At 37.1% G+C, this 26,558-nt stretch overlaps 1 protein-coding gene across 4 annotated transcripts in view; it reads left to right on the forward strand.

The window, feature by feature from the left end:
• Positions 1-22,222, forward strand: part of RALYL (RALY RNA binding protein like) — an 878,997-nt gene extending 856,775 nt beyond the window's left edge. For all 4 annotated transcript variants that reach the window (XM_090282912.1, XM_090282913.1, XM_090282909.1 and 1 more), the window contains one exon: positions 21,263-22,222. In XM_090282912.1, the coding sequence (XP_090139038.1) occupies positions 21,263-21,280 (18 nt within the window). In that variant the 3' untranslated portion in view covers positions 21,281-22,222. The remainder of the gene's footprint in view (positions 1-21,262) is intronic.
• The last annotated feature ends 4,336 nt before the right edge of the window (positions 22,223-26,558 follow it).

Consider the following 26,558-nt stretch of genomic DNA (forward strand, 5'->3'; position numbering starts at 1 on the left):
CACAAACTCACACCAATGAACAGATGATGTTTCAAAACATTCTGTTCAGGTTCATAAAGTGTGACTTACTAGAGGAATCTGATAATAGAAGAAAAATCTCTTCACATAAGAAGTTTGCTTTCTGATTTGAGGATAGATTTGTTCACAGATATCCTCTAGGAGATAGCTTATGTTAAATTATTTAATCAATGTATTGAATTAAAATGCTCCAAGCTCCTATTTATTGTGATTCATACAAGAATGATCATTAACTGATACCATTTCTAAATTCTATTTTTTCTTATTATAAACAAAGAGAAACATGGATCAGTGAACTGGTATCCAAAACATTTTTTTTTTAATCTAACTTAATGGGTTGACTTTGGTTAATAAAATCATACAGGTTTCAAGTATGCAGCTCAATAACACATCATCTGCACACTGGATCATGCACTCTCCACTCAAGCCAAGTCCCTTTCTATAGCTATGTATCCCCCTTTGACCTCTTCCACCCTCTGGCAATTACCACACTATTGTCTGTGTCTGTTTTGTTTGTTTGTTTGTTTTATTAATTCTTTTGCCATTTTCACACAGCCAACTCCCTCTCCTCTGACAGCAGTGAGTCTGTTCTGGGTTATCTATGAATCTGTTTCTGTTTTGTTTGTTCATTTATTTTTTTTCTTTAGAGTCCACACATAAGTGAAATCATATGGTATTTGTCTTTCTCTGACTTACTTCACCTAATATAGCACTCTTTGGGTTTATTCATGCTGTTGCTAAGGGTAAAATTTCCTTGTTTTTTAAAGCTGAGTAGTAGTCCATTGTGTAAATGTACCACAGCTTTTTTATTCATTCTTCTACTGATGGACACTTGGGCTGCTTCCAAATTTTGGCTATTATGAATAACACTGCTATGAACATAGGGTGCATATATTCTTTCAAATTAGTGATTCGGGTATCTTCAGATATACTTCTAGGAGTGGAATTGCTGAGTCATAAGGCAGTTTCATTTTTAATTTTTTAAAAACCTCCATACTGTTTTCCACAGTAGCTGCACCAGTCTGCATTCACACCAACAGTGCACTAGGGTTACCTTTTCTTCACATCCTCACCAGCAAGTATTGTTTGTTTATTCATTAATGATGGCCATTCTTACAGGTATGAGGTAATGTAACAGAACCCCGGGGCTGCTCCGATTGAAACAGAACCCACGGGCTGTTTGGTTAGGGACCCAATTGCCTGCCGCCAGAATTGTAACCCTTAATACCAGAGTTTAGTGAAAAGAAAAAGAATTGTTTATTTGCACATAGTTCTACCTCCCCCTCCCAGACCTGGCCAGTCTTAGGAAAGTCAGAAACACCGTTTCCCTACTTCCTAGACACAGTTCAGCTTTACCAGTAGCTTCCAATCACTTAATTCTGATTGGGGAGGTCCTCTCTGTGCTGTGGTGCTCTCCAACTCTCATGCAGATCCATGTAAACCACATGGATCTCCTCTCCTTCTCAAAACCGCATGGAGAGAGCTTCTTCTTTAAGCAGCCTGGAGACCCCTGCTCCTCCAAGCCACCTGGAGGGAGCCCACGAGACCCAGGGCACCAGGCAGCCAGAGAGAACGTGAGCCCGAGACCCAGAGCCCCAGAGAGCCAGAGAGAGCTAAAATGTCCGCAGCTGCTTATCTATCCCTCACTGCGTCCTCTCCCGCAGTGGGTGTTGCAAACAGTTCTGACCATTCACAGAACCTTACGCAGGCTCTGTAGGCTCCTTCATACCAGTCCACAGTCCAAGTCCCCTCCCATTTTCCTGAGCCTTGGAAGTAAAGCGGATCTTTGTGCAACAATGTTTCCAGCCACTAGCTCCAGGCATGCAAGGGCATCCTGAAAGCTGCTTCCTTTTCCCTATCTCCCAGCCACAAACTCTGGGGTTTGTTTTTCGACTCCCCTGTTTCCGTAACAGTAATACCTCATAGTGGTTTTAATTTACATTTCTCTGATGATTAGTGCTGCTGAGCATCATTTAATATGTCTATTGGCCATCTGTATGTCCTCTTTGGAAAAGTGTCTATTTAGGTCCTATTCTCATTTTTTAATTGGATTGTTTGTTTTCTTGGTGTTGAGTTTAGGTCTTTATAAATTTTGGAAATAAATTCCTTATTAGATGTATCATTGGTGAATATGTTCTCCCATTCAGTGGGTTTTCTTTTTATTTTGTTGATGGTTTCCTTTTTATTAAGTATATTTTATTGATCATATTGTTACAATAGTTCCAATTTTTCCCCTTTGCTCCCCTCTGCCCAATAGCCCACTCTCCCAACAGTCCCCCGCCAAAGTCCATGCTCATGGGTCATACATACAAGCTCTTCTGCCTCACCCTTTCATATATTCTTCTTTTTTTAAATAAATAAATAAATGATTTTAACAATGAAAAATAACAATCCCTCCCTGTCAGACTGAAGATGCTTTATAATCTTATGAAACACAATGGGCGAAGGTCTCGAGCTCCTCTAGCTGCTTCAAGCTGGACATGGTCATCGTCCTACCTACCCTTGGGTCCAGAAATCCCTAATAAGAGTGGGGGTGTGGAAGGGAGGGTGGCCTTTCCACATGGGAAAGGATCTTGCAGACTCCAGGTCAGTTGGCTGTCCCTGGACAAAACAGCATGCTTGATTTAACAGACTGGCATCCTTGTTGTATTCTTGGGGCAACAGATTTGGCAACAGGGTTAAAAGACATAATTCAATCCATAACCACTAGATGACAAAAGGCAGGTATTAATTTTTCAATGTCCCACATTAGGGAAAAGAAGGGCTTCTTTGGAGGAAGGTATGCCAGGTACATCTCACCTGTCCAAAACCCTTTTGCCCATTATACTTAGCTTGGGTTGAGGGAAATATTTTAGGTTTCCCCCCTCTCAGACCTCTGGGCCCTTTCTGTCCAAGCCATTAGGATAGAAAAGAGAAACCAGTTTTAAAGTGAAGCCCACAGACCACCTCATACTTCACCAACCCAGCCACTTAGTTCAGCCAAACCGTTAAGTCTCAGGAGACAGTGATGCAGACAGGATTAAGTGAGGCCTATATATACAGACAATCACTTAGGTAATGAGATCATAGGCTTATGCCCTTTGAAAACAGGAAACACATGTTAATTTATAATACATAATCCACAAACAAGTCTCTAAATCTGTAAGACTGTCTTATCGGAAAGACATCCAGTTGCAAGGCATTTGACATTCTTCTTGCCTGTAAATTAAATATCTTTGATAATACCACAGACATAGTTTAACTTTCAAATGAAAACATATTCTAAATGAAAAGAAACTTTAAAGATGGTTTGCTGCACTACTTTATAGTCTACCACTGAGTATTGTGATTTTCCTTGAATCACGATTTTTCTCCCTAGGACTACCCTCCTTGTCATTAAAGAGACTGCATTAAGTCCATTTTTAATTTATCCTGTTCATTTGCATAAATACAACAAGAGCAGAAAGTGATCACTTATGATCTTTAGTTCTGCTTTCTGGAATTTACTCAAGGAATATTTAGGGTGACCACAGAAACAAAACCACATACCTGCCATTCAGCCTTGCCTGTAAACACCTGTCTTTTCCAAGTCCTCCAGGTTTTCAATTGTGCCTTAAGGTCCCTTCTAGACATCTTTCAGGAAAACAACCTTCATTCCTTCCCTGGAAAGACTGCCATGGACCGCACATCCAACCAAAGTACCAGGCCTTTTATCTCATGGGCTTTTATTACCTTCAAAAGTCATTCCCAGTTTCTCAGGGCTTTTCGGTAACAACCAGAGCCTAAGCATGTCTCCTTTAGGTATGACATTCCAGTCAAAGTCTTAGTCAAAAAACCTCTATTAACAACTGGTCTTATTAGTTTTATGCAAAGAACCTTATGTCATTACTTACTTCTTTAGAATGCCAAACTCTGGGGGGATCAGATAGGGACAAAAATATACAATGTGAATGAAAATCCTTGTCTTTCTTATATTCACTGAACTTGCATTTCCATTCTTTATATTTTTATCCCCCCCCACTAAAATTTTTTTGTTTTTCCATTACAGTTGTCCCACTTTTTTCCCCTCTTGCTTCCCCGCACCCTGCCCCCCCTTCTCCCACATTTAGTCCCCATCCAGTTGTCCATGTCTGTGGGTCATTTATACATGCTGGATACTACTTTACTTTCCACTCTGTTGTTCTAGGCTGGGAAGCCCAGCTGGGAGTTTAGACCCTGCCCTTCTCAGAAGGAGCCCCCAACTACTGAGCTGTTTCTCAGTCTCTTCAGCTGCCACCCGTGGGGGCCCAGCCAGCCCTTCCACATCTCTGCACTCCCTACTGGTCACGTTGTGATGTAGCAGCCTTTTCTGTCTCTCCATGGTTATAAGACTTCTCTCCAGCTAGTGTTCAGTTGGTTATTCCAGATGATTTCTCCAAAATTAAGTTGTAAATCCAGACTAGTCCTGGGAGGAGGTTAGTGTAGCTTCCACTTACTCTTCCACCATCTTGGATCTCTGATGGTTTCCTTTTATATGCAAAGACTTTTAGTTTGATGTAGTACCATTTGTTTATTTTTTCTTTTGTTTCTCTTGCCTCAGAAGATGTAACAGAAAAAAATATTGCTGTGAGAAATGTCCAAGATTTTACTGCCTATGTTTTATTCTAGCACTTTTATGGTTCAAGTCTTACATTTAAGTCTTTAATCCATTTTGAGTTTATTCTTGTCCATGGTGTGAGGAGGCATTCTAGTTTCATTTTTTTGTAGGTATTTGTCTGATTTTTCCCAATACCATTTATTTAATAGACTGTCTTTACCCCATTGTATGTTCTTACCCCCTCTGTCAAATATTAAATGGTTATAAAGGCATGGGTTTACTTCTGGGTTCTCTGTTCTGTTCCATGGATCTATATACCTGTTTTTTTTTTTTTTTTTTTTTTTTTTTTTTTTATACCAATACCATACTATTTTGATTATTCAGAGAAGGAAAACTCTGACTCCAAAAAACCTCCGCTGCCTTGCGGCATACCTCTTCAGGGGAAAGGCTAAGGGAGTAAACCCTGACAGAAAATCCGGAGCCGGAGTCCCTAAGGCGGTTTGACGTTGTAGTCAACACCGGCAACTCCTGCGGCGCACCTGAAGCCAAGCTGTATTGACTCCGTCTTTCCCTTGGACCCTTCAGCTGCGAAGAGAGGGGGGGTCTGCTGCATGGGCAACAGCAGACCCTCCATATCACCCTGCCCAGGCTCTGTAGCTTCAGCGTCATCGCAAGATGTCGATTCAACACGGGAGGAGACAGATACGATGTCACTCCCGAGTCGGACTGCACAGCCATTCTCGGCGGTGCAGATAGACTCTTAAGAAGCTACACCATCGTCTCTCGAGACGGACGGCTGCCGACGACGACGACTATTTTGATTATGATGGCCTTGCATTATAGTTTGATAGCAAGTAATACCTCTAGTTTTGTTCTTCTTTCTCAAGATTGCTGAGGCTATTTAGGTTTTTTTGTAGTTTTGTATAAATTTTTGGAATATTTTTTCTGGTTCTGTGAGATATGCTCTTGGTATTTTAATAGGTATTATGTTGACTGTAAAGATTGCTTTACATAATATGAACATTTTAATGATGTTAATTCTTCCAATCCGTGAACATGGTATATACCTCCACTTATTTGATTCTTCTTCAATTACTTTCTTCAATGTCCTATAGTTTTCCAAGTACAGATCTTTTTCCTCCTTGGTTAAATTTATTACTACGTATCTTTTTATTTTTTCTGTTGTAAATGGGATTGTTTCTTAGTTTCTCTTTCTGGTAGTACATTATTGGTATGTAAAATGTCATCAATTTCTGAATATTAATTTTGTATTCTGCTACTTTACTGAATTCATTTATCTGTTCTAGTAGTATTTTTGCTGGCGTCTTTAGGGTTTTCTATATACAGGATCATGTCACCTGCAAAAAACTAACAGTTTTACTTATTTCTTTCCAATTTGGATGACTTTTATTTCTTCTTTTTGTCTGATTTTTGTAGCTTGGACTTCCAGCACTATGTTGAATAAGAGTGCTAAAAATGGACATCCCTATCTTGTTCCTGATCATAAACGAAACACTTTTAGTTTTTTCCCATTGAGTATGATGTTGGCTGTGGTTTTGTCATATATGACTTTTATTATGTTGAGGTATGTTCCTTCTATTTCCACTTTGCCCGAAATATATTTCAAAATATTTATTTCAAAAGTAACCACTAAAGGATATGACAGAATCAGTCATATATAAGACAGAGAGCATCTAATTTTCAATTTCGTAGGCATCTGTTACAATTCTAGGATTCTTTTACAATCATAAAAATCTAAGGGAATACAAGACTCTGAAATCTCTTTTGAATCCTCCAGGATTCTATTATATCCAGCATGATTTGAGTGCTTACAATCTTTTAATAATATTCCAAAGTATTAAGCTTTAATAATTTTTGAAATTAACAATATTTCTCAAATATACTGATAAAAAACAAGGGTTTATTAATAGAATAATAACATATTAATTTCTTCACTTGACTATTTTATTTGTTCTCTCAAATTAATTTTATTCAATTTTAAAGTTGAAACTATTTTATTATATCCCAATTTTTGATACATACAGTAAATTAACTTAAATTAAATTAGAATTTCTAAATAGCCATGATCACCTCTCCCCAGCAATTCTGAATGATCAAGAATTACCTGTAAAATTTCCAAGTGCTTTTTAAATTAAACTTCTAAATCAACTCTAAGTCACATTCTTCTGTTAGCTAAAAAGTGATGTTTAAAGTATTTCTTTTTTTAATTGCAAAACTAATTACCCAGAGAACTGTGCAAAGCGTTAAAATGGGTAAAATTTTAAAGTTCATAATAATCTTAGCATTAATCATTTGATTTCTAGTGCTGGAATTAACTTAAGCAATTTAGAGTATTATCTGAAAATTATCATTATCATTTCCAGCAATAAGAGTAACTAAAGATTGCTAGAATTATACAGGGATGGGTAAAAGTAGGTGTACAGTTGTTTGCATGGAACATAATAGAATAATTAATAAACAACAATGCAAGAATAAACTCTGTTTTGAGTACTCACAACTATAAACCTACTTTTTTGCCACCTGGTATAATTAGCATGGTGAAGCAGAAATCAATGGTTAATAAAACATGTTATGCACCAAATGCAATTACTATAACTTACCAATTCAATTAGTCAAATGATTGTCAGTGAGCCCCAAACCCTCAAACACGGTTATAATTATCTTCAAAAGAGTATCAAGGAATAATTTGGGGAAAAAAAACCCTTAAAATGTTAATGTATGTGTAACAAAACATGCAAGTTCTAGTAATCACATAATTGGCCAATGTCATTAAATTCTTTTAGTATTAAATGAATTAAATTCTTATACAGACATTTTAAATAAAATTATGTACCATTACTTTAGATAGTTTTACTCTAAAGTTAATTTTTTTCTTAATTAAATGCATTTTTACAACATAAAAGGTCTCCTTTAGACAGATCCTTAAAACAAGTTTTAATTAAAATGGTTTTGAATTAGTTTAAGATAGAATTTTTGAAAAGATTCAGCCACTTCTGCCCTGGCTAGGTGGCTTAGATGGTTGGCACGTCATCCTATATAACAAAAGTTTGTGGGTTCGATTCCTGGTTGGGGCCTGTACAGGAAGCAACTGATCAATGTCTCTCTCACACTGGTTTTTTTCTTTCTTTCTCTCTCTATCTTTCCTAAACCAATAAAAATAAATCCTTGCCCTGGCTAGGTGGCTTAGATGGTTGGCATGTCATCCTATATAACAAAAGTTTGTGGGTTCGATTCCTGGTTGGGGCCTGTACAGGAAGCAACTGATCAATGTCTCTCTCACATTGGTTTTTTTCTTTCTTTCTCTCTCTATCTTTCCTAAATCAATAAAAATAAATCCTTGAGTGAGGAGTTTTAAAAAATTTAAACACTTCCGCTATAAATCAGGGAAGGCAGGCAATAAGTCATTTGAAAATCCTCACAGGGCCCCAGTAATTCCACATCTCTCCTCCCACTCATCATCAGGCAGCTATATATTAACATTTTCACATCCCAGATGAATTCATCTGTGTTAGAGTTACTGCTGGGCCCAGTCTGCCTCCCTAATTGTTCTCCTTTCCACAACTGGGCAGAAGAGAATATTAGGAAAAACATTTGTCTTCAATAGAGCAGCCTGGGTTGGATTTAGTCATGACACTTTATGATCTGAGAATTAATGAATAATATGAGGATTACTCTTACCCAACCACCTGCTTCATCGGTTTCCAATGAAAATCAATGAGAATATATATATAAAGTGTTTTTAAAATTTCCACATACTATGCCAATAAGAGTTATTGTAATGATTGTGACCCATGCCCACAGTCTTAGCCCAGATTCTAGGAATAACCCAAACCCAATCTAAATTTAGAGTCAATTAAAGGAGCCTAAGCTAAGCAATTCAGGTGCCTTGGACTCTAAGACATTCTTGCTGTTCTCTTGCTGCAAGCTTATTACAATTATTATAGGTTTATTCTAATAACTTGATCCTGCTTTATTCCTGGAAACAAATGGGACCCCCTCCCCAAATACAAATAAATAAGTCAAAACAACGAAGTCTTATTCTTCATATTCCTGCTTCAATGTTCTAACAGCAATCCACTTCCCCTGGACTTGATGACTGACTGCCTTCTTCTCTCTCACCATCTTAGGAGCACTGACCTGAATTCATGTCCCAAAGACAGGATGCCCCTGGTACTTCCATGTCTCCCAAATTCTGCCAGGCTTCCTGGCTTGTATGCACATGCTCTAGGTTTTGACTCAATTTATATAATTCAGACATTTAGCAGTGTTTAGATTCCAGGTGGTAAATTATTTTCTAACCATGACTATCTACAAATAGAGTCTGTGTAGTTGAGTTCTGTCTCCCTTGAGATAATCAAGCCAGGGCTTCTGTAATGTTCCAGTTAAATCTTAAAGACCCAGAAAACTTCAACCTCTCTTAGTGCCATAGTTCATTTTATGCTCTGGTCATTTAGGTCTTGATTTTAGAGTTAAAATCTCAGTAGACACCCCAGGGCTTCTTACACTTTTGTCTTCTCCTTTGTTGTCCGTCCCCTCCTCCCATACTCCAAATGGCCATCAAAGCCACCAAGAACTATACAATGAAGCCTTCATTTGTTGCCATTCCAGTAAGTCACTAGCCATCTTGGTTTTTATTCCATCACAGTTTTTGTAATATGAGTCTTTTAGTCTAAACATAGAATGGAATTTTGGTCCCAAGAACTTATTAATAGAAGGTAAGCTTTAAGTTGTAATCATAGCAGTCGCTGCAATTCTGTATATTTGGATTGAATGGTGTCTTATTTGTAATGACTGTTCTTTTTTAAGTCAGAAGTATTCATATTGTTTATAAAAACTGAATAGCTGAACAATTACTGAGTAAACATGATCAGTAATATAAAAATTAATAAACAGAAATGTCATATATATTGGAGTTGGGAGGGCCTGTGGTGGGGGCTGCCAGGCCTTACTTGGATCAAAGTCCAACTTGCTAAACTCAGCTGAAATAGCCCTCCCAACTTACCCTTTCCCTCTAAAAATGAGTTTCCTCTCTTGTTTTTCTGGATTCTTGCCTGATTCACCATCAAACCACATGACCCTAACTGTAAATCTTTGTTGTTCCCAAATGAACCAATTTTGCTGGAGAAATATTTGGCTGTCTATGTGTTTAAGGTCAACAGTGGGAACAACAAATACAGATAATTCCTGCTGATAAGACTTTTCTTTTCTTTTTTTTTTAAGTATATTTTATTGATTATATTGTTACAATAGTTCCAATTTTTTCCCCTTTGCTCCCCTCCGCCCAGCACCCCCCTTCCCCGACAATCCCCTCCCCAAGTCCATGCCCATGGCTCACCCTTTCATATATTCTTCTTCTTTTTTTAAAAAAATAATTAATTAATTAGTTAAATATTTTAACAATAAAAAATAACAATCCCTCCCTCTCAGACTTAAGACCCTTTACAATCTTATAAAGGACAATGGACGAAGGTCTCGAGCTCCTCTAGTTGCTTCAAGCTGGACATGGTCGTCGTCCTACCTACCCTTGGGTCAAGAAATCCCTAATAAGAGTGGGTGTGTGGAGGGGAGGGTGGCCTTCCCACAAGGGGAAGGATCGTGCAGACTCCAGGTTGGTTGGCTGTCTCTGGACAATGGCATGCTTGGTTTAACAGGCTGGCATCCTTGTTGTGTTCTGGGGGCAACAGGGTTAAAGGACATCATTCAATCCATAACCACTAGATGACAAAAGACAGGTATTAATTTTTCAATGTCCCACATTAGGGAAAAGAAGGGCTTCTTTAGAGGAAGGTATGCCAGGCACTTCTCACCTGTCCAAAACCCTTTTGCCCATTATACTTAGTTTGGACTGAGGGAAATATTTTAGGTTTCCCCCCTCTCAGACCTCTGGGCTCTTTCTGTCCAAGCCATTACGCTAGAAAAGAGAAACCAGTTTTAAAGAGAAGCCCACAGACGACCCGTTCTTCACCAACCCAGCCACTTAGTTCAGCCAAACCATTGAGTCTCAGGAGGCAGCAATGCAGACAGGATTAAGTGAGGCCTATATGTACAGACAATCACTCAGGTAATGAGATCGTAGGCTTATGCCCTTTGAAAACAGAAAACACATGTTAATTTATGTAACATAACCCACACACAAGTTTATAGATCTGTAGGACTGTCTTATCGGAAAGTCATCCAGTTGCAAGGCATTTGACATTCTTCTTGCCTGTAAATTAAACATCTTTGATAATGCCACAGACATAGTTTAACTTTCTGTCTCTCTCTGTTTCTTCATCTTCTTAAAGCAGACCCTTTAGCATCTCTTGCAATACTGGTTTGGTGGAGATGTATTCTTTTAACCTTCTTTTGTCTTGGAAACTCCTTATTTCACCTTCCATTTTGAATGAGAGCCTTGCTGGGTAGAGTATTCTTGGTTGTAGGCCTTTGTTTTTCATTACTTGGAATATATTTTGCCATTCCCTTCTGGCTTGTAGTGTTTCTGCTGAGAAATCTGATGATAGCCTTATTGGAGCTCCCTTGTATGTTATTAGTTGTTTCTCTCTTGCTGCTTTTAGGATTCTCTCTTTGTCTTTGAATGTTGCCATTTTAATTATGATGTGTCTTGAAGTGGGCCTGTTGGGGTTCATCTTCATTGGGACCCTCTGTGCTTCCTGGACTTGCATGATTCTTTCTCTCTTCATGTTAGGGAAGTTTTCTGTCATTAGTTTTTCAAAGAGGTTTTCTATCCCTTGCTCTTCTTCTTCTCCTTCTGGAATTCCTATGATACGGATATTATTACGTTTCATGTTGTCCTGCAGCTGTCTTAGAGCCTCTTCAGTCTTGTTCAGCCTTTTTTCATTTTGTTGCACTGTCTGTGAGATTTTGTCTACATTGTCCTCCAGCTCGCTGATCCGATTTTCTGCTTCCTCTAGCCTGTTTTTAATTCCTTCTACTGTGTTCTTCAATTCAGAGATCGTATTCTTCATTTCCTCCTGGCTCTTATTGATAGATTCCATGTCCTTTTTGATGCTGGTATAATTCTCACTAAGTTCCTTATAGTTCTTCTGGAGTTCACTGTAGTTTTTCTGGAGTTCTTTGTAGTTTCCGCTGAGCTCATTGAGCTTCTCTATAATACATGCTTTCAATTCCAGATCTGATAGTTGGCTCCCCTCTATTTCATTTAGCACTCTTTCTGGGGACTCTGCCTTTCCTTTTGATGGGGGGTTGTTTCTCTGTCTCCCCATTTTTGTGACTCTTATTGTTTGTTGGTGCTTCTTAGAATGATCTGCACTTCCTGGATCTGCCCCTGGTGGCGTCAGATCCTGTACCAGTCTGGGCCTAGGCAGCCTGTTGGAGACTTCCAGGGATCTACTGCCTTTGTCTGTCTCCTTTAGTCGATAATCTATTCAATCTGTGATTAGCCGTCAGGCTTAAGGACTGGGTGTGGCAGCTTAATTCCTGTAGGCAGGGCCTTTGCTTCCCCTCAGGCTGACCCCACTTGGCCGGGAATGGTCTGCCTGCAGTGTGGGGATGAGTCAGCACTGAGACCCGGCCGGCTGCTTCCCCAGCTCTCCCCTCAAAGCCACCACACCAAACTCTCCCCAAGCATCTCCAGTCCTCTCTGTCTTTCCTCTGCTTGTGCCCAGGGTAAGTGGGGGCAGAATATTTTCATATGTGATCCGCTTAAGAGCTCTTTTTCTCCAGCTGTTTCTCTCTGGCTAGCAAGAAACCCTGTGGCTTTTCGCTTTTCTCAGATGGATACTATTTTACTTTCCACTCTGTTGCTGTAGGCTGGGAAGTTCAGCTGGGGGTTTAGACCCTGCCCTTCTCAGGGGGAATCCCCGGCTGCTGAGCTGTTTCTCAGTCCCTTCAGCTGCCACCCGTGTGAGCCCAGACAGCCCTTCCGCATCTCCGCACTCCCTACCGGTCACGTTGTGATGTAGCGGCCTTTTTTGTCTCTCCGTGGTTATAAGACTTCTCTCCAACTGGTGTTTGGTTGGTTATTCCAGATGATTTCTCCAAAATTGCGTTGTAAATCCAGACTAGTTCTGGGAGGAAGTTAGTGCAGCTTCCACTTACTGCCCCGCCATCTTGTTTTTCTAGGACTTTGCTTTTCTTTAAGGTGATCTATAACCTGTATTATACACATATTTTGTTTCACATTTTTTTGCTCTTATAAATGATACCTAAAAGTATAGATTATGTATACTTTTAAAGTTGCTTATTAGTCATAAATCTCAATTAGAAAAAACATTTTAAAGAAGTCTTAAGTTTTTTTTGGTAGAGCTGTAAATAAGGTCTGTTTTTCCCTCATATTGTTGTACCTTTTTAACTTCAAATATATTAATGTATGAGGTTTGAAATTAAATGTGCTCTCCCTGTAGATTAATATTATCCTTTTTATCTTTGTCAAATAGAAGTAAATTACTTAGCTCAATAAAATCCAGGCTCAATGCGTGGTTTGTTTTGTTGTTGTTTTAGAAATGGGAGAGACTGAGAGTTGAAAAAGCATTCATTATCAGGAAAATTTGTTTTAAAAGCATCCAGGCTCCTACACAGCCAAGAGATAAATTACCCTCTATTCAGGAGAAGGAAAACATTATTAGCTTCACATTATACCAGACCAATCAGCACCTTAAGTAACTGTCATTCTTGAGAAACAGGCAGCAAGAACATCACAGTTGCCCCCTTTGGTCCGAGCCTTAGAAACAAACAAATCTTTCCTGGGACTAGAAGTGCTGTGGAAAAGCTTGGTGAACATATTTGCCAGTTTTCAGGTAAGGAGAATTATAATCATGACTGGTGACTGGTAGCTATATGATTAGTAATATCTTCTAGACAGGCAAAATTCATGACGCTTTTGTTTTGTACTCACAACAAGCAAATTGTTTGAAGCTTTGGGTGAGGAAATAATACTTCAATAAATTATTTTAAACCTACTTTTCTCCTTCCCAGGAGAGCAATTTTATGTGATCATTTACAATTAAGGAGCAAAAGTAAAGGTGAGAGAAATCATACCGGGGTAATGGAATATGCACAAAAAAACTGTAGGCTGTTGTCTTCTTCTTAACAAAATGGATATTTGCTAAACAGTCTTTTGAGATTATTAGAATGGTGGAAGAATATACTAAATTAATATAACTTGCCATGATTTAACCTGAAGAAACACAGTGATTAGTAAACTTTACCTACACAGTGGACATAGTATTTTAAGCATCTTTCATCTGTAGGGAAAACAACTCACTGAGCCTTGGAGAAAGAGCACATTTGCAAGCCAGTGAGCCTTAGTTCTGTCCTGCACACAGGCATCATCAGTCAAAACCCAAAAGTCACAAGGCCTGATGGTTACATGCCCTCATTATTCTATCAGTTAAATTTTATTTGTTAAGGTATTGATTTTCACATTGATCATGGATAATTTGGGGTCTGTGTGTACAGGAAATGTATAAAACTTCCTTTATGCTGCAAAAAATGTAGCACACCTACTTTGTTCCATTAGTTCAAACCTTTGTGCTTTAAAAACTAATCTGCACTTCTCATGTACATGGACAGACCCTGAAATTCCATAAAGAACACATTTGAATAACGTTCGATTTTTAAAAATACACACTTGTGATCAGGAAGTACAAGGTCTGTCCAGAATATATTTAGCCATGTAAGATGAAAAATAGAAACATTTATTGAGGATTCAACGTACAAGAAACATTGTACATAGGACAATAACACCTCCGTTCCCTTCAAAGGAGGCACCTTGAACCTCATGCAGTTCTTCAACCACCATCAGCTTCCCTGTTGTATTTTCCTGAATCTCACTGACAGTTTGAAATCTCTTCCCTTTTAAAGGTGATTTTAGTTTTGGGAAAAACCAGAAGTCACAGGGTGCCAAATCTGGGCTGTAGGGGGGCTGAGTCACCTGGGTGATTTGATGTTTTACCAAAAAACTACATGCGAGGTGATGCATGAGTGGGCGCGTTGTCATGATGAAGCTGCTAATCACCAGTTGCCCATAGCTGCAGCCTTCTGAATCATCTGAATAGTTCTGCAGAGGAATGTTCAAGCTTAATGCAAAATCTGATGCAGATTCTTTGCTCTGCTCACTCAATCATTTTGAATGCGATGGCCACAGATTATACATACTCACCCAATGGCGTCTACTGCCCCCGCCCCCCGAATAGTACAGTGAAGATGTCATTGTTCACTCATGCACTTTCTGTCCACTCTCCTTGGTTGCCAGGTTACACTGATGTCATGCAAACCATTCTTATTATATTAACAATGGCTATAATTTTTTTCAGGCAGACTCATCTATAGTATAGTACCAAGGTGGGGATGATAAAAGGAAGGAGAGAAAAAGACTGACAGAGAGAATATCAAAATACCAAAATCTACTCAGCATTACCCATGAAAGTTTCTTATCTAGGGATCTAAGTTTTTCAATGCCTGTGACTGGAGGAAAAACTATTAAAGGTATATATTTGATTTATATTTAGTTGTTTGATGTAAAAGTTTGAAACTCAAAATTGTTAGCCATTTACTATTAAGATTCTATTTATAAGTATAGCACATTTACAAAATACTTCAAGTGCTTTAAAAAATGATTGTTCCAAATTAGTTCATTAAATACATTCAAACATTCTAAATGGTGTTTGTAAATTTTATATTGTATTTTTAAGTACTTCATTTTTCTGGCTTAACAAAATTATTCTGAGAATAAAGTAATTCTTAAAATTCAATAAGTTAAATATATCAACATGATGACCTAAAGTTTTCTTAGACTTTCCAATATCATGCACAAACATAAGATTTGGATGCAAAACTTCAAATCATAAAACTGAAATCCTGCCTGATTAGTGTGGCTCAGTGGGGTTGGACATCAGTCCCACAGGCTAATAGGTTCTGGCTCATTTCCCAGTCAGGGCACATGCCTGGGTTGTGGTCCAGGTCCCCTGTCTGGGGGTGTATGGAAGGCAAACCAATCAATGTTTTTCTGTCCCTCTCCCTTCTTACCTACATTCCCCTCTCTCTAAAATAAATAAAAATAAAATATCTTTCAAAAATCTGAAATTCTATGTCTCAATCAATTTTTTTCCTTCTAAATTCTTTTTTTTTTTTTTTTTTTGGTATTTTGGGGATAATCTGATATTAACTTTATTGAAGTGATATTGGTTAATAACATTATATGTGTTTCAGGCGTACAATTCTATAATATATCATCTGTATATTGTTGTGTGCTCACCACCCAAAGTCTAGTCTCAATCCATCACCATATATTTGGCCCCATTTACCCTCCCCATCCTCCCCTCACTCCTTTCCCTTTGGTAACAACCATGCTCTTGTCTGTGTCTATAAGATTTTTTGTCTATCTTGTTTGTTAATTTTTTGTTTGCTGTTTTATATCTCACATATGAGTGAATCATATGGTTCTTGACTTTTTACATCTGACATATTTCATTTAGCATGATATTCTCAAGGTCTATTCATGGTGTTATAAATGGCAGCATTTAATCTTTTTATGTGTGAGTAGTATTCCTGTCCTTACCCTGGCTGGTTTGGCTCAGTGGATTGAGCGTCGGCCTGCGAGCTAAGTGTCGCTGGTTCGATCTTCCAGTCAGGGCACATCAGAGAAGGAAAACTCTGATTCCAAAAAACCTCCGCTGCCTTGCGGCATACCTCTTCAGGGGAAAGGCTAAGGGAGTAAACCCCGACAGAAAATCCGGAGCCGGAGTCCCTAAGGCGGTTTGACGTTGTAGTCAACACCGGCAACTCCTGCGGCGCACCTGAAGCCAAGCTGTATTGACTCCGTCTTTCCCTTGGACCCTTCAGCTGCGAAGAGAGGGGGGGTCTGCTGCATGGGCAACAGCAGACCCTCCATATCACCCTGCCCAGGCTCTGTAGCTTCAGCTTCACTGGAGAGGACACTCCAGCGTCATCGTAAGAGGTCGATTCAACACCGGAGGAGACAGATACCGTGTCACTCCCGAGTCGGACAGCACAGCCATTCTCGGCGGTGCAGATAGACTCTTAAGAAGCTACACCATCGTCTCTTGAGACGGACGGCTGCTGATGGAGTATTCCATTTTATATGTGTACCATATGTTCTTTATCCAATCATCTATTGAAGGGTTCTTCAGTTTTTTCCATGTCTTGACCACTGTGAAAAATGCTGCAATGAACATAAAGGTACATATAATTTTTCAAATAAATGTTTTCAAATTTTAGGGGTAGGCACCTAGAAGAGGGGTTGCTTTGTCATATGGTAACTCTGTTCTTAATTTTTTGAGGAACCACATTGTTGTTTTCCATAGTGGCTGTATCAGCTTACAGTCCCAGCAGCAGCAAATTAGGGTTTCTTTTTCTCCACAACCTCCAACACTTGTTATTATTTGTTTTGTTCATAATAGCCATTCTAACAGGTGTGAGGTGTTATCTCACTATAGTTTTCATTTGCATTCCCTTAATAGCTAGTGAAGTAGGGCATCTTTTCATATATATGTTTGCCATTTGTATGTCCTCTTGGGAGAAGTGTCTGTTCAGGTCCTCTGCCCATTTTTTAATTGCATTTTTTTGTTGTTGAGTTGTATGAGTTCTTTATATGTTTTGTAAAATAACCACTTATCATAGGTGTTGTTTGCAAATATTTTCTCCTATACAGTTGGTTGCCTTTTTGTTTTGCTGATAATTTTTTTGCTATGTAGAAGCTTTGTAACTTAATATAGTTTTATTCATTTATTTTGCTTTTAGTTCCCTTGCCTTTGAGATGAAATTCATAAAATATAAGACCAATACCCATAAATTTAGTATCAATTTTTTCTTCTAGGTATTATTTTTAGGTCTTTCATTCATTTTGAGTTAATTTTTGTGTATGGTAACAAATAGCAATCTAGTTTTATTCTTTTGCATGTGGCTTTCCAATTTTCCTGCACAATTTATTAAAGAGGTTTTTTCCCCTCCATTGTATAATTTTGGTTCCTTCATCAAAAATTATTTGCCCATATAAATATGTGTTCGTATTTGGACTCTCATTTCTGTTCATTGGTCTGTGTGTCTGTTTTTATGTCAATACCATTCTTTTTTAATTATTGTCCCTTTGTGTATAATGAAGTCAGAGAATGTGATACCCCCATTTTGTCCTTTTTTAACATTCAATAAAATGTGTGTAAACTAAAAGTAAAATACCTCAACATAATAAAGTCCATATGTCACAAACCCTCAGCTAATATCATATTCAATTGTAAAAAAAAAATAGAACTTTTCCTCTAAGATCAGGAACAAGACACTCTCACCACTGTTATTCAACAGAGTACTAAAAGTTCTAGCCAGAGCAATCAGGCAACAGAAAGAAATAAAAGGCATCCAACTGGGAATGAAGAAGTAAAATTGTCACTTTTTGCAGACAACATGATTCTTTATATAGAAAACCCGAAAGACTCCACCAAAAAAACAATTAGAAACAATAAGCAAATATGGTAAACTTTCAGGATATAAAATAATTGTAGAAAAATTTATTGTGTTTCTATATACATACTAACAATGAAATTTCAGAAAAAGAAACAAATAAAACAATTTCTTTGTGATTTCAACAAAAGGAATAAAATACCTGGGAATTAACAAAGGAGGTAAGGGACCTATACACTGAAAACTATAAAACATTAATTTAAAAAATTGAATAAGACACAAAGAAATGGAAAGACATTCTGTGTTCATGGATTGGAAAAATCAACATAGTTATAATGGGCATATTAATCAAAGTGATATACAGATTTAATGCAATCCCCATAAAAATTAAGATGGCATTTAAAAATTTGTATGAAACCACAAATATCCTGAATAGCTAAGTCAATCAATTTTTAGGTATATTTTATTGATCATGCTGTTACAGTTGTCCCAGTTTTACCCCCTTATGCCCTCCACCCAGTACCTCCTTCCATCCAGCAATCCCACCCCTTGGTTCATGTTCAAGTGTCATGCATATAAGTTTTTTGGCTTCTCCATTTTCTTTACCATTCTTAACATACCCCTGTCTGTTCTGTACCTACCAATTATGCTTCTTAATCCCTGAACCTTTTCCCCTGTTTTCCCTCTTTCCCCTCTAAGAATTGTAGATATGGAGAACATATGGAGGTTATCTTCCATATGTTCTCCATATCTATAATTCTGATCCTGTTCTAGTTGTTTTCTTAGTTTGTTTTTTGTTTTTTAGATTCAGTTGTTGATAGTTGTGAGTTTGTTGTAATTTTAATGTTCATAGTTTTGATCTCCTTTTTCTTAAATAAGTCCCTTTAACATTTCATATAATAAGGGCTTGGTGATGATGAACTCCTTTAGCATTACCTTGTCTGGGAAGCACTTTATCTGCCCTTCCATTCTAAATGATAGCTTTGCTGGGTAAAGTAATCTTGGTTATAGGTCCTGGCTTTTCATCACTTTAAATACTTCTTGCCACTCGCTTCTAGCCTGCAAAGTTTCTTTTGAGAAATCAGCTGATAGTCTTATGGGAACTCCTTGTAGGAAATTACTGAGTACAGCAAATGCATAAGGAAAGAAATGAAGGATGCACTAAGTGAAATAAAGAAAAGTCCATGAGAAACTAACATCAAAGGGAAGGAAGCTAGGATTCAAAATAACAATCTGGAACGTAAGGAAGAAATAAGCATTCAACCAGAACAAAACAAAGAAACAAGAATTCAAAAAAATGAGGAGGGTTTAAGAAGACTCTGAGACATCTCCAGAAGTGCCAACATCTAAAACATAGGGATGCCAGAAGGAGAAGAGGAAGAGCAAGAAACTGCAAACTCATTTGAAAAAATAATGGAGGAAAACTTACTTAATTTGGCCGAGGAAACGGACATACAAGTCCAGGAAGCAAAGAGAGTCCCAAACAAGTTGTACTCAAAGAGGAGCACACAAAGACACATCATAATTAAAATGCCAAATCAATCAATTTTTAATTGCATATTCTAAACTGAAATCACAAGACTGTTATACTAATAAACTAAATTATCTTAATACAATTATTTACAGTACATCAATATTCACATGTTTTTTTCTTAACACAAAAATATTAGTACTCCGGTTTTTCTTTTTGTAAACATTTTATATTCAATTCTAAACCTTCCTAGAATTAAAGATGAATCCCAATTAACTAAGATCACTGAGATTTACATATTCTTGACTGTGAATGTTGCATACCCATGAGGAAAACACCATCCAGTTTTACAGAGTTCCTTTCAACCTGAGATCTTGGCCAGGCATGAAACCTGGAGCTGCAAACATCCAGAACAATTCTCACTACCCCAATTTCAGTATTAGTGTTTTTCATCGTTTATATCATGGGCTTCAGAACAGCAATAAAAGGTCAAGTTACCTAATTCACTGTCTACTTATAGGAGCCAGCAATGGTTGGCAGCCTTCACCATCACTCAGCCACATAGAAATGGGCTTTTTGCCTGGAATACTTCCTTCCAAAAAACAGAGCCCATGCAGCCTATGCCAATCTTACCACCTTATATGAAAGTATCTTTCTTTGTTTTGAGCTAAATAGTGTTCTTTTGTTCTGCTTAAATGTGTATATCAGTGGCCCTCAGACATGTTCCCAGCTTCAGTATTACAAACCCCATGAGGTACAGGGAGGGGTCCTTCTGCAGCAAGAACGAGATATGCATCGGCCAAATACCCTGCATTACTGGGGGAAACTAGCTAGCCATAAAGGCCCAGCACACAGTATTGAAGATGTCAGCATTGTTCCACCCAATACTTGACTGTGTTATGTTTTCCTTGACAACTCTGATACAAAAATACAATATTTGGAGTCCTCCCGTGAGATTGATAACCAAAGCACTATATTATGCTCTTCAAAATTGATAACTGATGTATGATGTTAGTCTCAAAAGCAACTGCCATCACCACTGATTCTTTGATTTGTGTGTCTTTGACTCTTAAGATATATACATAGATTTCTTATTGAACTCCAGAAGCCTTTTGAAGTTGATGGAAAAATAAGTGTACTTATTTTTTTTACCTAAATAGAAAGACCTGGAACTTGATAAGACTCTAAGATTAATAAACGTTTTTCTCCACTATTGAAATTTTGCATTATTTTATCTTTGTCTTTATCTTCAATTTTTCAATTCAATTCTGCAACCAATTGAATTTTGGTTCCTATATGGTGTTTCTGGCTTGTGCTTATACCATTAGGCCTTCATGACCCTTCTTGCTTCTAGATTTTTTTGTTTGCCACCAATATTCTGTTACTCAAATCAGGGCCTGTTCTGGCTTTTTATTCCAAATTCATATGTCAGGAAATGCATTGTTCAAAGCCTCTTACATGAAAAGTACTCTATATTCACTGTTGTTAGAGACAGCAAAGATTTCTGAGCAACCCGCATATCATTCCCTAGCCTAGAATTTCAAGTGTTTTTGCTCTGGTTTGGACAAGAGCTCAGCTAAAAAATAATTGCTGATCTCAAGCATTAAGTTAGCTGGACTTTAAAAAAATCATAGCATGTTATAAATGTAAATGATCTTAGTGTTGCCTTCAACAAAGGATCTAGAACCTAGAATTCTCTAAAGATCTAATTCTTCTTTTATCCTTCTCCTGATGCAGCCTTAAAGTCTAATTTACACATATGCATGCTACCAATAATGAAACACAAATTTTTATATTTTAAAATACTTTTTTTCTTTCCTCAGTTTCTACAGATAAAGTGATCTGAATCAATGAATGATGAAAACAGAGAAGAGAAACTCTGACAACCCCCAGAAATGTGAAAGGAGGTTCCTTACTGGACAGCAACATCTTTGGTTCAATTTATACATATACCTAAATAAATATCAAGGACAGTATTATTGAATCTTAGAAATTTTATTTCTTCTATGTTCTAAGCTGTATGATTGTCATATTTTTATGGTTTAGATTGTAAATGTGTATTTCCCTTTGCTAATTATGCTTGGAGATTTTTTTGTCTTAAAAAGTCTTAAAATGTGAAGAATATTATGAATGGTAAGGGAGACACTATACAAATGTATATTTGTAAAAGCTATTTTTATGATTAGCATGTTTTATCACTGATAGTATATAAAGTCAGGTGATATTGCAATTCTATGTTGAAAGCTTATTTCCAACAATGTTCTGTAAGAAAAGATACATCATATGCTAGTTTTTGTAATTTATTTTTAATTTATAGTTTAAAGAACTTCAGATCATAAGGATAAAATACTTGAAAAGGTTATATTTCTGCCCTCTATAAGCATCATTTTTATTAATAAAGAATCTAACTATTTCAGATGTGATTCAAGAGTTATAAGATTATCAGTTTGATTGAATTCAGTATTCTCTGCTTTACTGAACTGAAATGACCCAGTTGTTATCCAATACTTCAGCGGGGGTGGGAGATCCCATGGACAGGTTTTATGTCACTGCAGGTGAGAACAAGGAAAGGATTGTTTTGTCTTTGGATTCAAACATTTACATCAGTGTGAACATCCCTTCACCCCATTTCCCATGACAAGGAACTCTCCATCCCTGAGCATCACAAGTGTTTTCCAGAAGCTCCTAGTTGTTATCTTGTGCTGTGGAAATGAAAGGTCCCAGCTTCACAGACTGTAGTATAATTCAGCATATAATTTCTTAATAAATTCTGTTTCTTTTCAAACAAAGGTAGTGTGTATCTTTCCTTTGGGATGCCCTTAGTTTTAATATTCAGTCTGGATTATTAAGTTACTGTAATGCCATGAAATCAGTGCAATAATGAAAGTAGCATAAGTTTACTAAAATGTGTATGTCCAATATGCCCACATTCTTCATGGAGTGATGTGTGGAACATGTAAAGTTGCCATGGGATAGAAAGTCACATAGCGGCCCTCAGTCCTTGACAGAAAGTCACACTCTAGTTTACACTTCTTCTACAACACATGTTTTTTTTTTATCCAAATATAGAAATTTTAAGAAAAGTATTGTGGATAAAAAGCAAAACTACATCCATGTATGTATTTATGCCCAACCCAAACTCTACCACTAAGTTTGCAAGTTTCTCATTAAAGATCAGAGAGAAAACATGTAATGTCACCAATACAGTTTGTAGGATTATGGCCTCCTTTTTACAAACAAAAAACAAAAAAACTCAGTGTAAGATAATGTTGATATACTTATCTTTTTCCTTTAATCTCTTTAAGCTAATTATCATCTTTCTCTGTGTCATTCAAATATAAATAATGAAAATTATACAATTTCATGCAACAAAGGTTATTACCAAAAACAGAAATAGTTAAAACATTAATTAGAAATTTGCACACTAGAATTTAGGGCCTGGATTCTAGTACTTCCCCTCTGGGAAAATGTGAAAACCACAATGTGTATAGTTTTGGGCTATAGTGAAGACTCAAGAATTTGTGACTGCTAATGACTGAATTTTGAAGCTGAAAAGAACTTGCATGTGTTCCTATAAGAGAATAAAGTCAGCTGAGTGATTTCTTGGTCTGCTGCCAAAGAGATACATGTGCCTGAGATGACCCGGTGCTCCAGAAAGGAAGTGTGTCACAGGTACTGAGTGTTAGCAAATACTCATGTGGATACTTTCCCCAACATTATATTTGTCTGTCCTTGTGGTAATCAATAAATGTTGTAACAATTATAGTCTGGCATTATCATAAATTTAGAATATAATATTTTCCTAGACATTCATTACTGATTCTCAAAATGAGATGAATAATTAAAATGGGTAAAATCATTCCCTGTTATTGGAGTTCACTTTCTCTCATCAGGCCTTGAAGTTGGACACTCTGAATCTTTCCCTGTATTAGTTACCCATTCCTGGCTTCAGAATTTCTTTTGATGACAAAGGTGAAATGAAATATATGCCAGACCAACTAAGTGTAGATTATTTGGGATTAAAATCCCTGAAGGTTTAGTTTAATAAATTAAAAGGAAGCTTTTAAAAGATGAGGAGGGAAGCATGGACTTCTAACTCCAAATACAATCATTCCCATTTAAAAAGGGCTAAGAGAAAGCAGAAGGATATTACTCACTGTCTTCAGTTCAAAAAAAAAAAGTGGGAAAATAGGCCACCACTTAGAAAGTTAGATATACTGGTCACCAGTGACAACATGAAGGGAAAAATACCAATTTTGCTTCCATCATCTTCAACAAAAGAATAGTTTTCAAAGCAGAAACACTCAATAAATTTAGATAGAAATGAAGCAGACAATAAAGAGGAAACTATTTTAAATGGCTTAAAGTCCAGAGAATGGGAATTACAAATGCAAATGCCAGTAAATAAGAAATATAAATGTGAGAGCTGGGCCTGAAATAAGTTAGTGGACATTTGATGCACCTGTGCAAGTGAGGAGACCACCAGCTCTCCATTTCAGGGACTATCTGACTTAGAAACACAGACCCCAACTGTCCAGGTCTCCTGACTTTTCAAGACAAGGTAGACATCCAGAGTTTCAAATGAGATATTCTACTTTGTCTTGTTTTAATATGAATCTCTAGGTAAATGAAACCGTGTCTGTCATTTATATCCGGGATTTAATAGTTGTAAAACTTAAAAAATAAACTCACAGTAATGAGAAACAAATTCAAGATTACCTCTGGTGAGATAAGGGACAGTAGAATCGGGGGTACTCAATAACATCCATAATATTTAACTTATTAGGAAAATTTTTGAATCAAATAGCAAACAAATTTTGATAAAACTAAGTATAAGTTACATTGGAAATTTCCTGTCTCTCCAAAATAGGGAAACCTGATGTTCTGACAGAAAAATTCTGTTCAGAAGTGCTACATTCAGTAAATCTGCAATAGTGTGTAAAGTCACCAGATACAGAGAGACTCAGACCATATTCTATTTATATTGAAATCCTAAGAACATTCTGGAACAATTTACATGAACTATTATACCACATGATTAAAAACAAAGGTGCAATAAATATTTTTAGAAAAAATATCTAATGATGACCACTGAATTCAAGAGAGTTGCATATACATAATTATTGCAATCGTATTTATAAAATGGAATATAAAATACCAAACAGAAACATTCTTAAAAACACAATTTATATGTAAATATAATTGCTGCTAACAACAACTTGTCTTTGTAATTTCAGACTCAGTTAATACAATTGATTAAGAGAGGAAAAGAGAAGGAAATATGTTAAAGGTATCCTATTGCGGATGACAAAGGGACTACTTACTGAACCTGACAAGCTCAGGGGAGGCCTCCATGACAAGCTTGACAAACTCAGAGGCCTAAAGTAAGCACATAGGATGGTCTGAAATTAAACTTCCTAACTAAAAGGGAGTCATAGCAGGTAGTCATGTCCTAGGCCAGTATCTTCCTTGACAAAGATCAGTCTTTACCTTAACTGAGTCTGTTATCTTTTTGTATCTACAATAATATACCTTTGAAATCATAGTAATCTCCTTCTCCATACTCCTCAGGGTATATCTTGTTCCCTGCCTACCATCCTTATGTGCTGAGAATGTTAATTTTTAACTATCCTATACCCACCCATGCAAAAGAAGTATTTGCCTATTCTTTTTACTTTTTATCCAACCCTACAGATCCCCCTGCTTTTCTTTCTCCCACCTCCCTAATCTATCACCAATGGATTTCATGTAACCCCCTTACGCCTCCTCCTTTGATTGTAATATATAAAATGGGGTGCAAAATTGCCATTCTGTAGAGCATTTTCTCAATACCTTGAGTTGTTTTCCCAGCACTTGTCACCAATTTGACTCAAATAAACTCATAAAAATTCTCTATAGGTTTGGACATTTATTATATCAACATTATACAGTTCCATCACCTAACAGTGACTGAGCATCCATTGTGTGTCAGGCACACCTATCAGTCCCTGGGATATATCAGAGAACAAAAGAGATGAAACTCTAGACCCAGGTGAAGTTCAAAATCTTGATATTTGTCTACATAACCCTATATAAGTTTTGTTAATATGATTCTTTAACAATGGCGATATAATCCTGAGGCTAACGGAAACTGGTAAAGGACAATTCTGCTTTCTCTCCTTCAGAAAAAACCTATGATCATCTGCCCCACAGGTATTAACAACCCTTCAGTGTCAGTCCCAAACCATTGGCACCAAAAGAACAAGACTGAGTTCAATAAAGCAGAGTAGAAACTTTGTTCTCTGATCAAGGAATGGAGGAGGGTGAGGTCATGCTCTCACGTCATAGGCTGAGGCAAGATGGTGATTTAATTCTTTCAGGCACGTAGTCATTCTCATGTTGCACTTGGCCCTTTTGCTCATGATCTTCTTTGCACACAGTGCACCATCTCCATCTTGGTCTTTGTACTCGGCTCTCTTCATTTTGGATGAGGAACCCTTTTCAGCTCCTGTAGGCAAGCATGGCTGGTGACGTTAAGTATTGAGAAATGGGAGGGTCTTTTAGATGATAGCTTGGTGACAAGGGCATGAGGATTAATGAGAGAGTAGCATGGACATTACTGCATCTACTTCCACTCTGAGTGGCCATCTTTTTCCTCATACATTCTGCACCCCTGGCCAGGCTGAGAGTATACGGCAATGTGTTTGTGTCATCTCTGCTGGCTAATGCATTACACAAATGTAATCCTGCGATGATTAAACAGCTAACAAATATAAGACTACAAAATAAAGTAACACTGAGATTCTCTTTCACAACTATAAAAATAGCAAATATTAAAGAATAATATTATCCAGTTGTAGTTAGGAGTCAATCGGGGTTAAACTCTTAAATTTTTATGTTTAAGCACTCCCATAAAATGCTAATGGGAGTAGTAATTGGCAAACTTTCTGGAAATGAATTTGACAATATATTGCAGTATGCTCCAAGAACATTAACAAATTATGTAACTATTAAAATTATAATTATGTAGAACTTCTAATGACATGGTGTAAAGTTTAGAATTAAAGAAAGATAAAAATTATATATACAGATTCCTTCACCCCTATGAAGAAAAAGAATTGTGCAATAATAACTTTTTTC

This window comes from Furipterus horrens, unplaced genomic scaffold (assembly GCF_987537825.1).
Source record: "Furipterus horrens unplaced genomic scaffold, mFurHor1.1.pri manual_scaffold_7, whole genome shotgun sequence".
NCBI classification, from domain to species: domain Eukaryota; kingdom Metazoa; phylum Chordata; class Mammalia; order Chiroptera; family Furipteridae; genus Furipterus; species Furipterus horrens.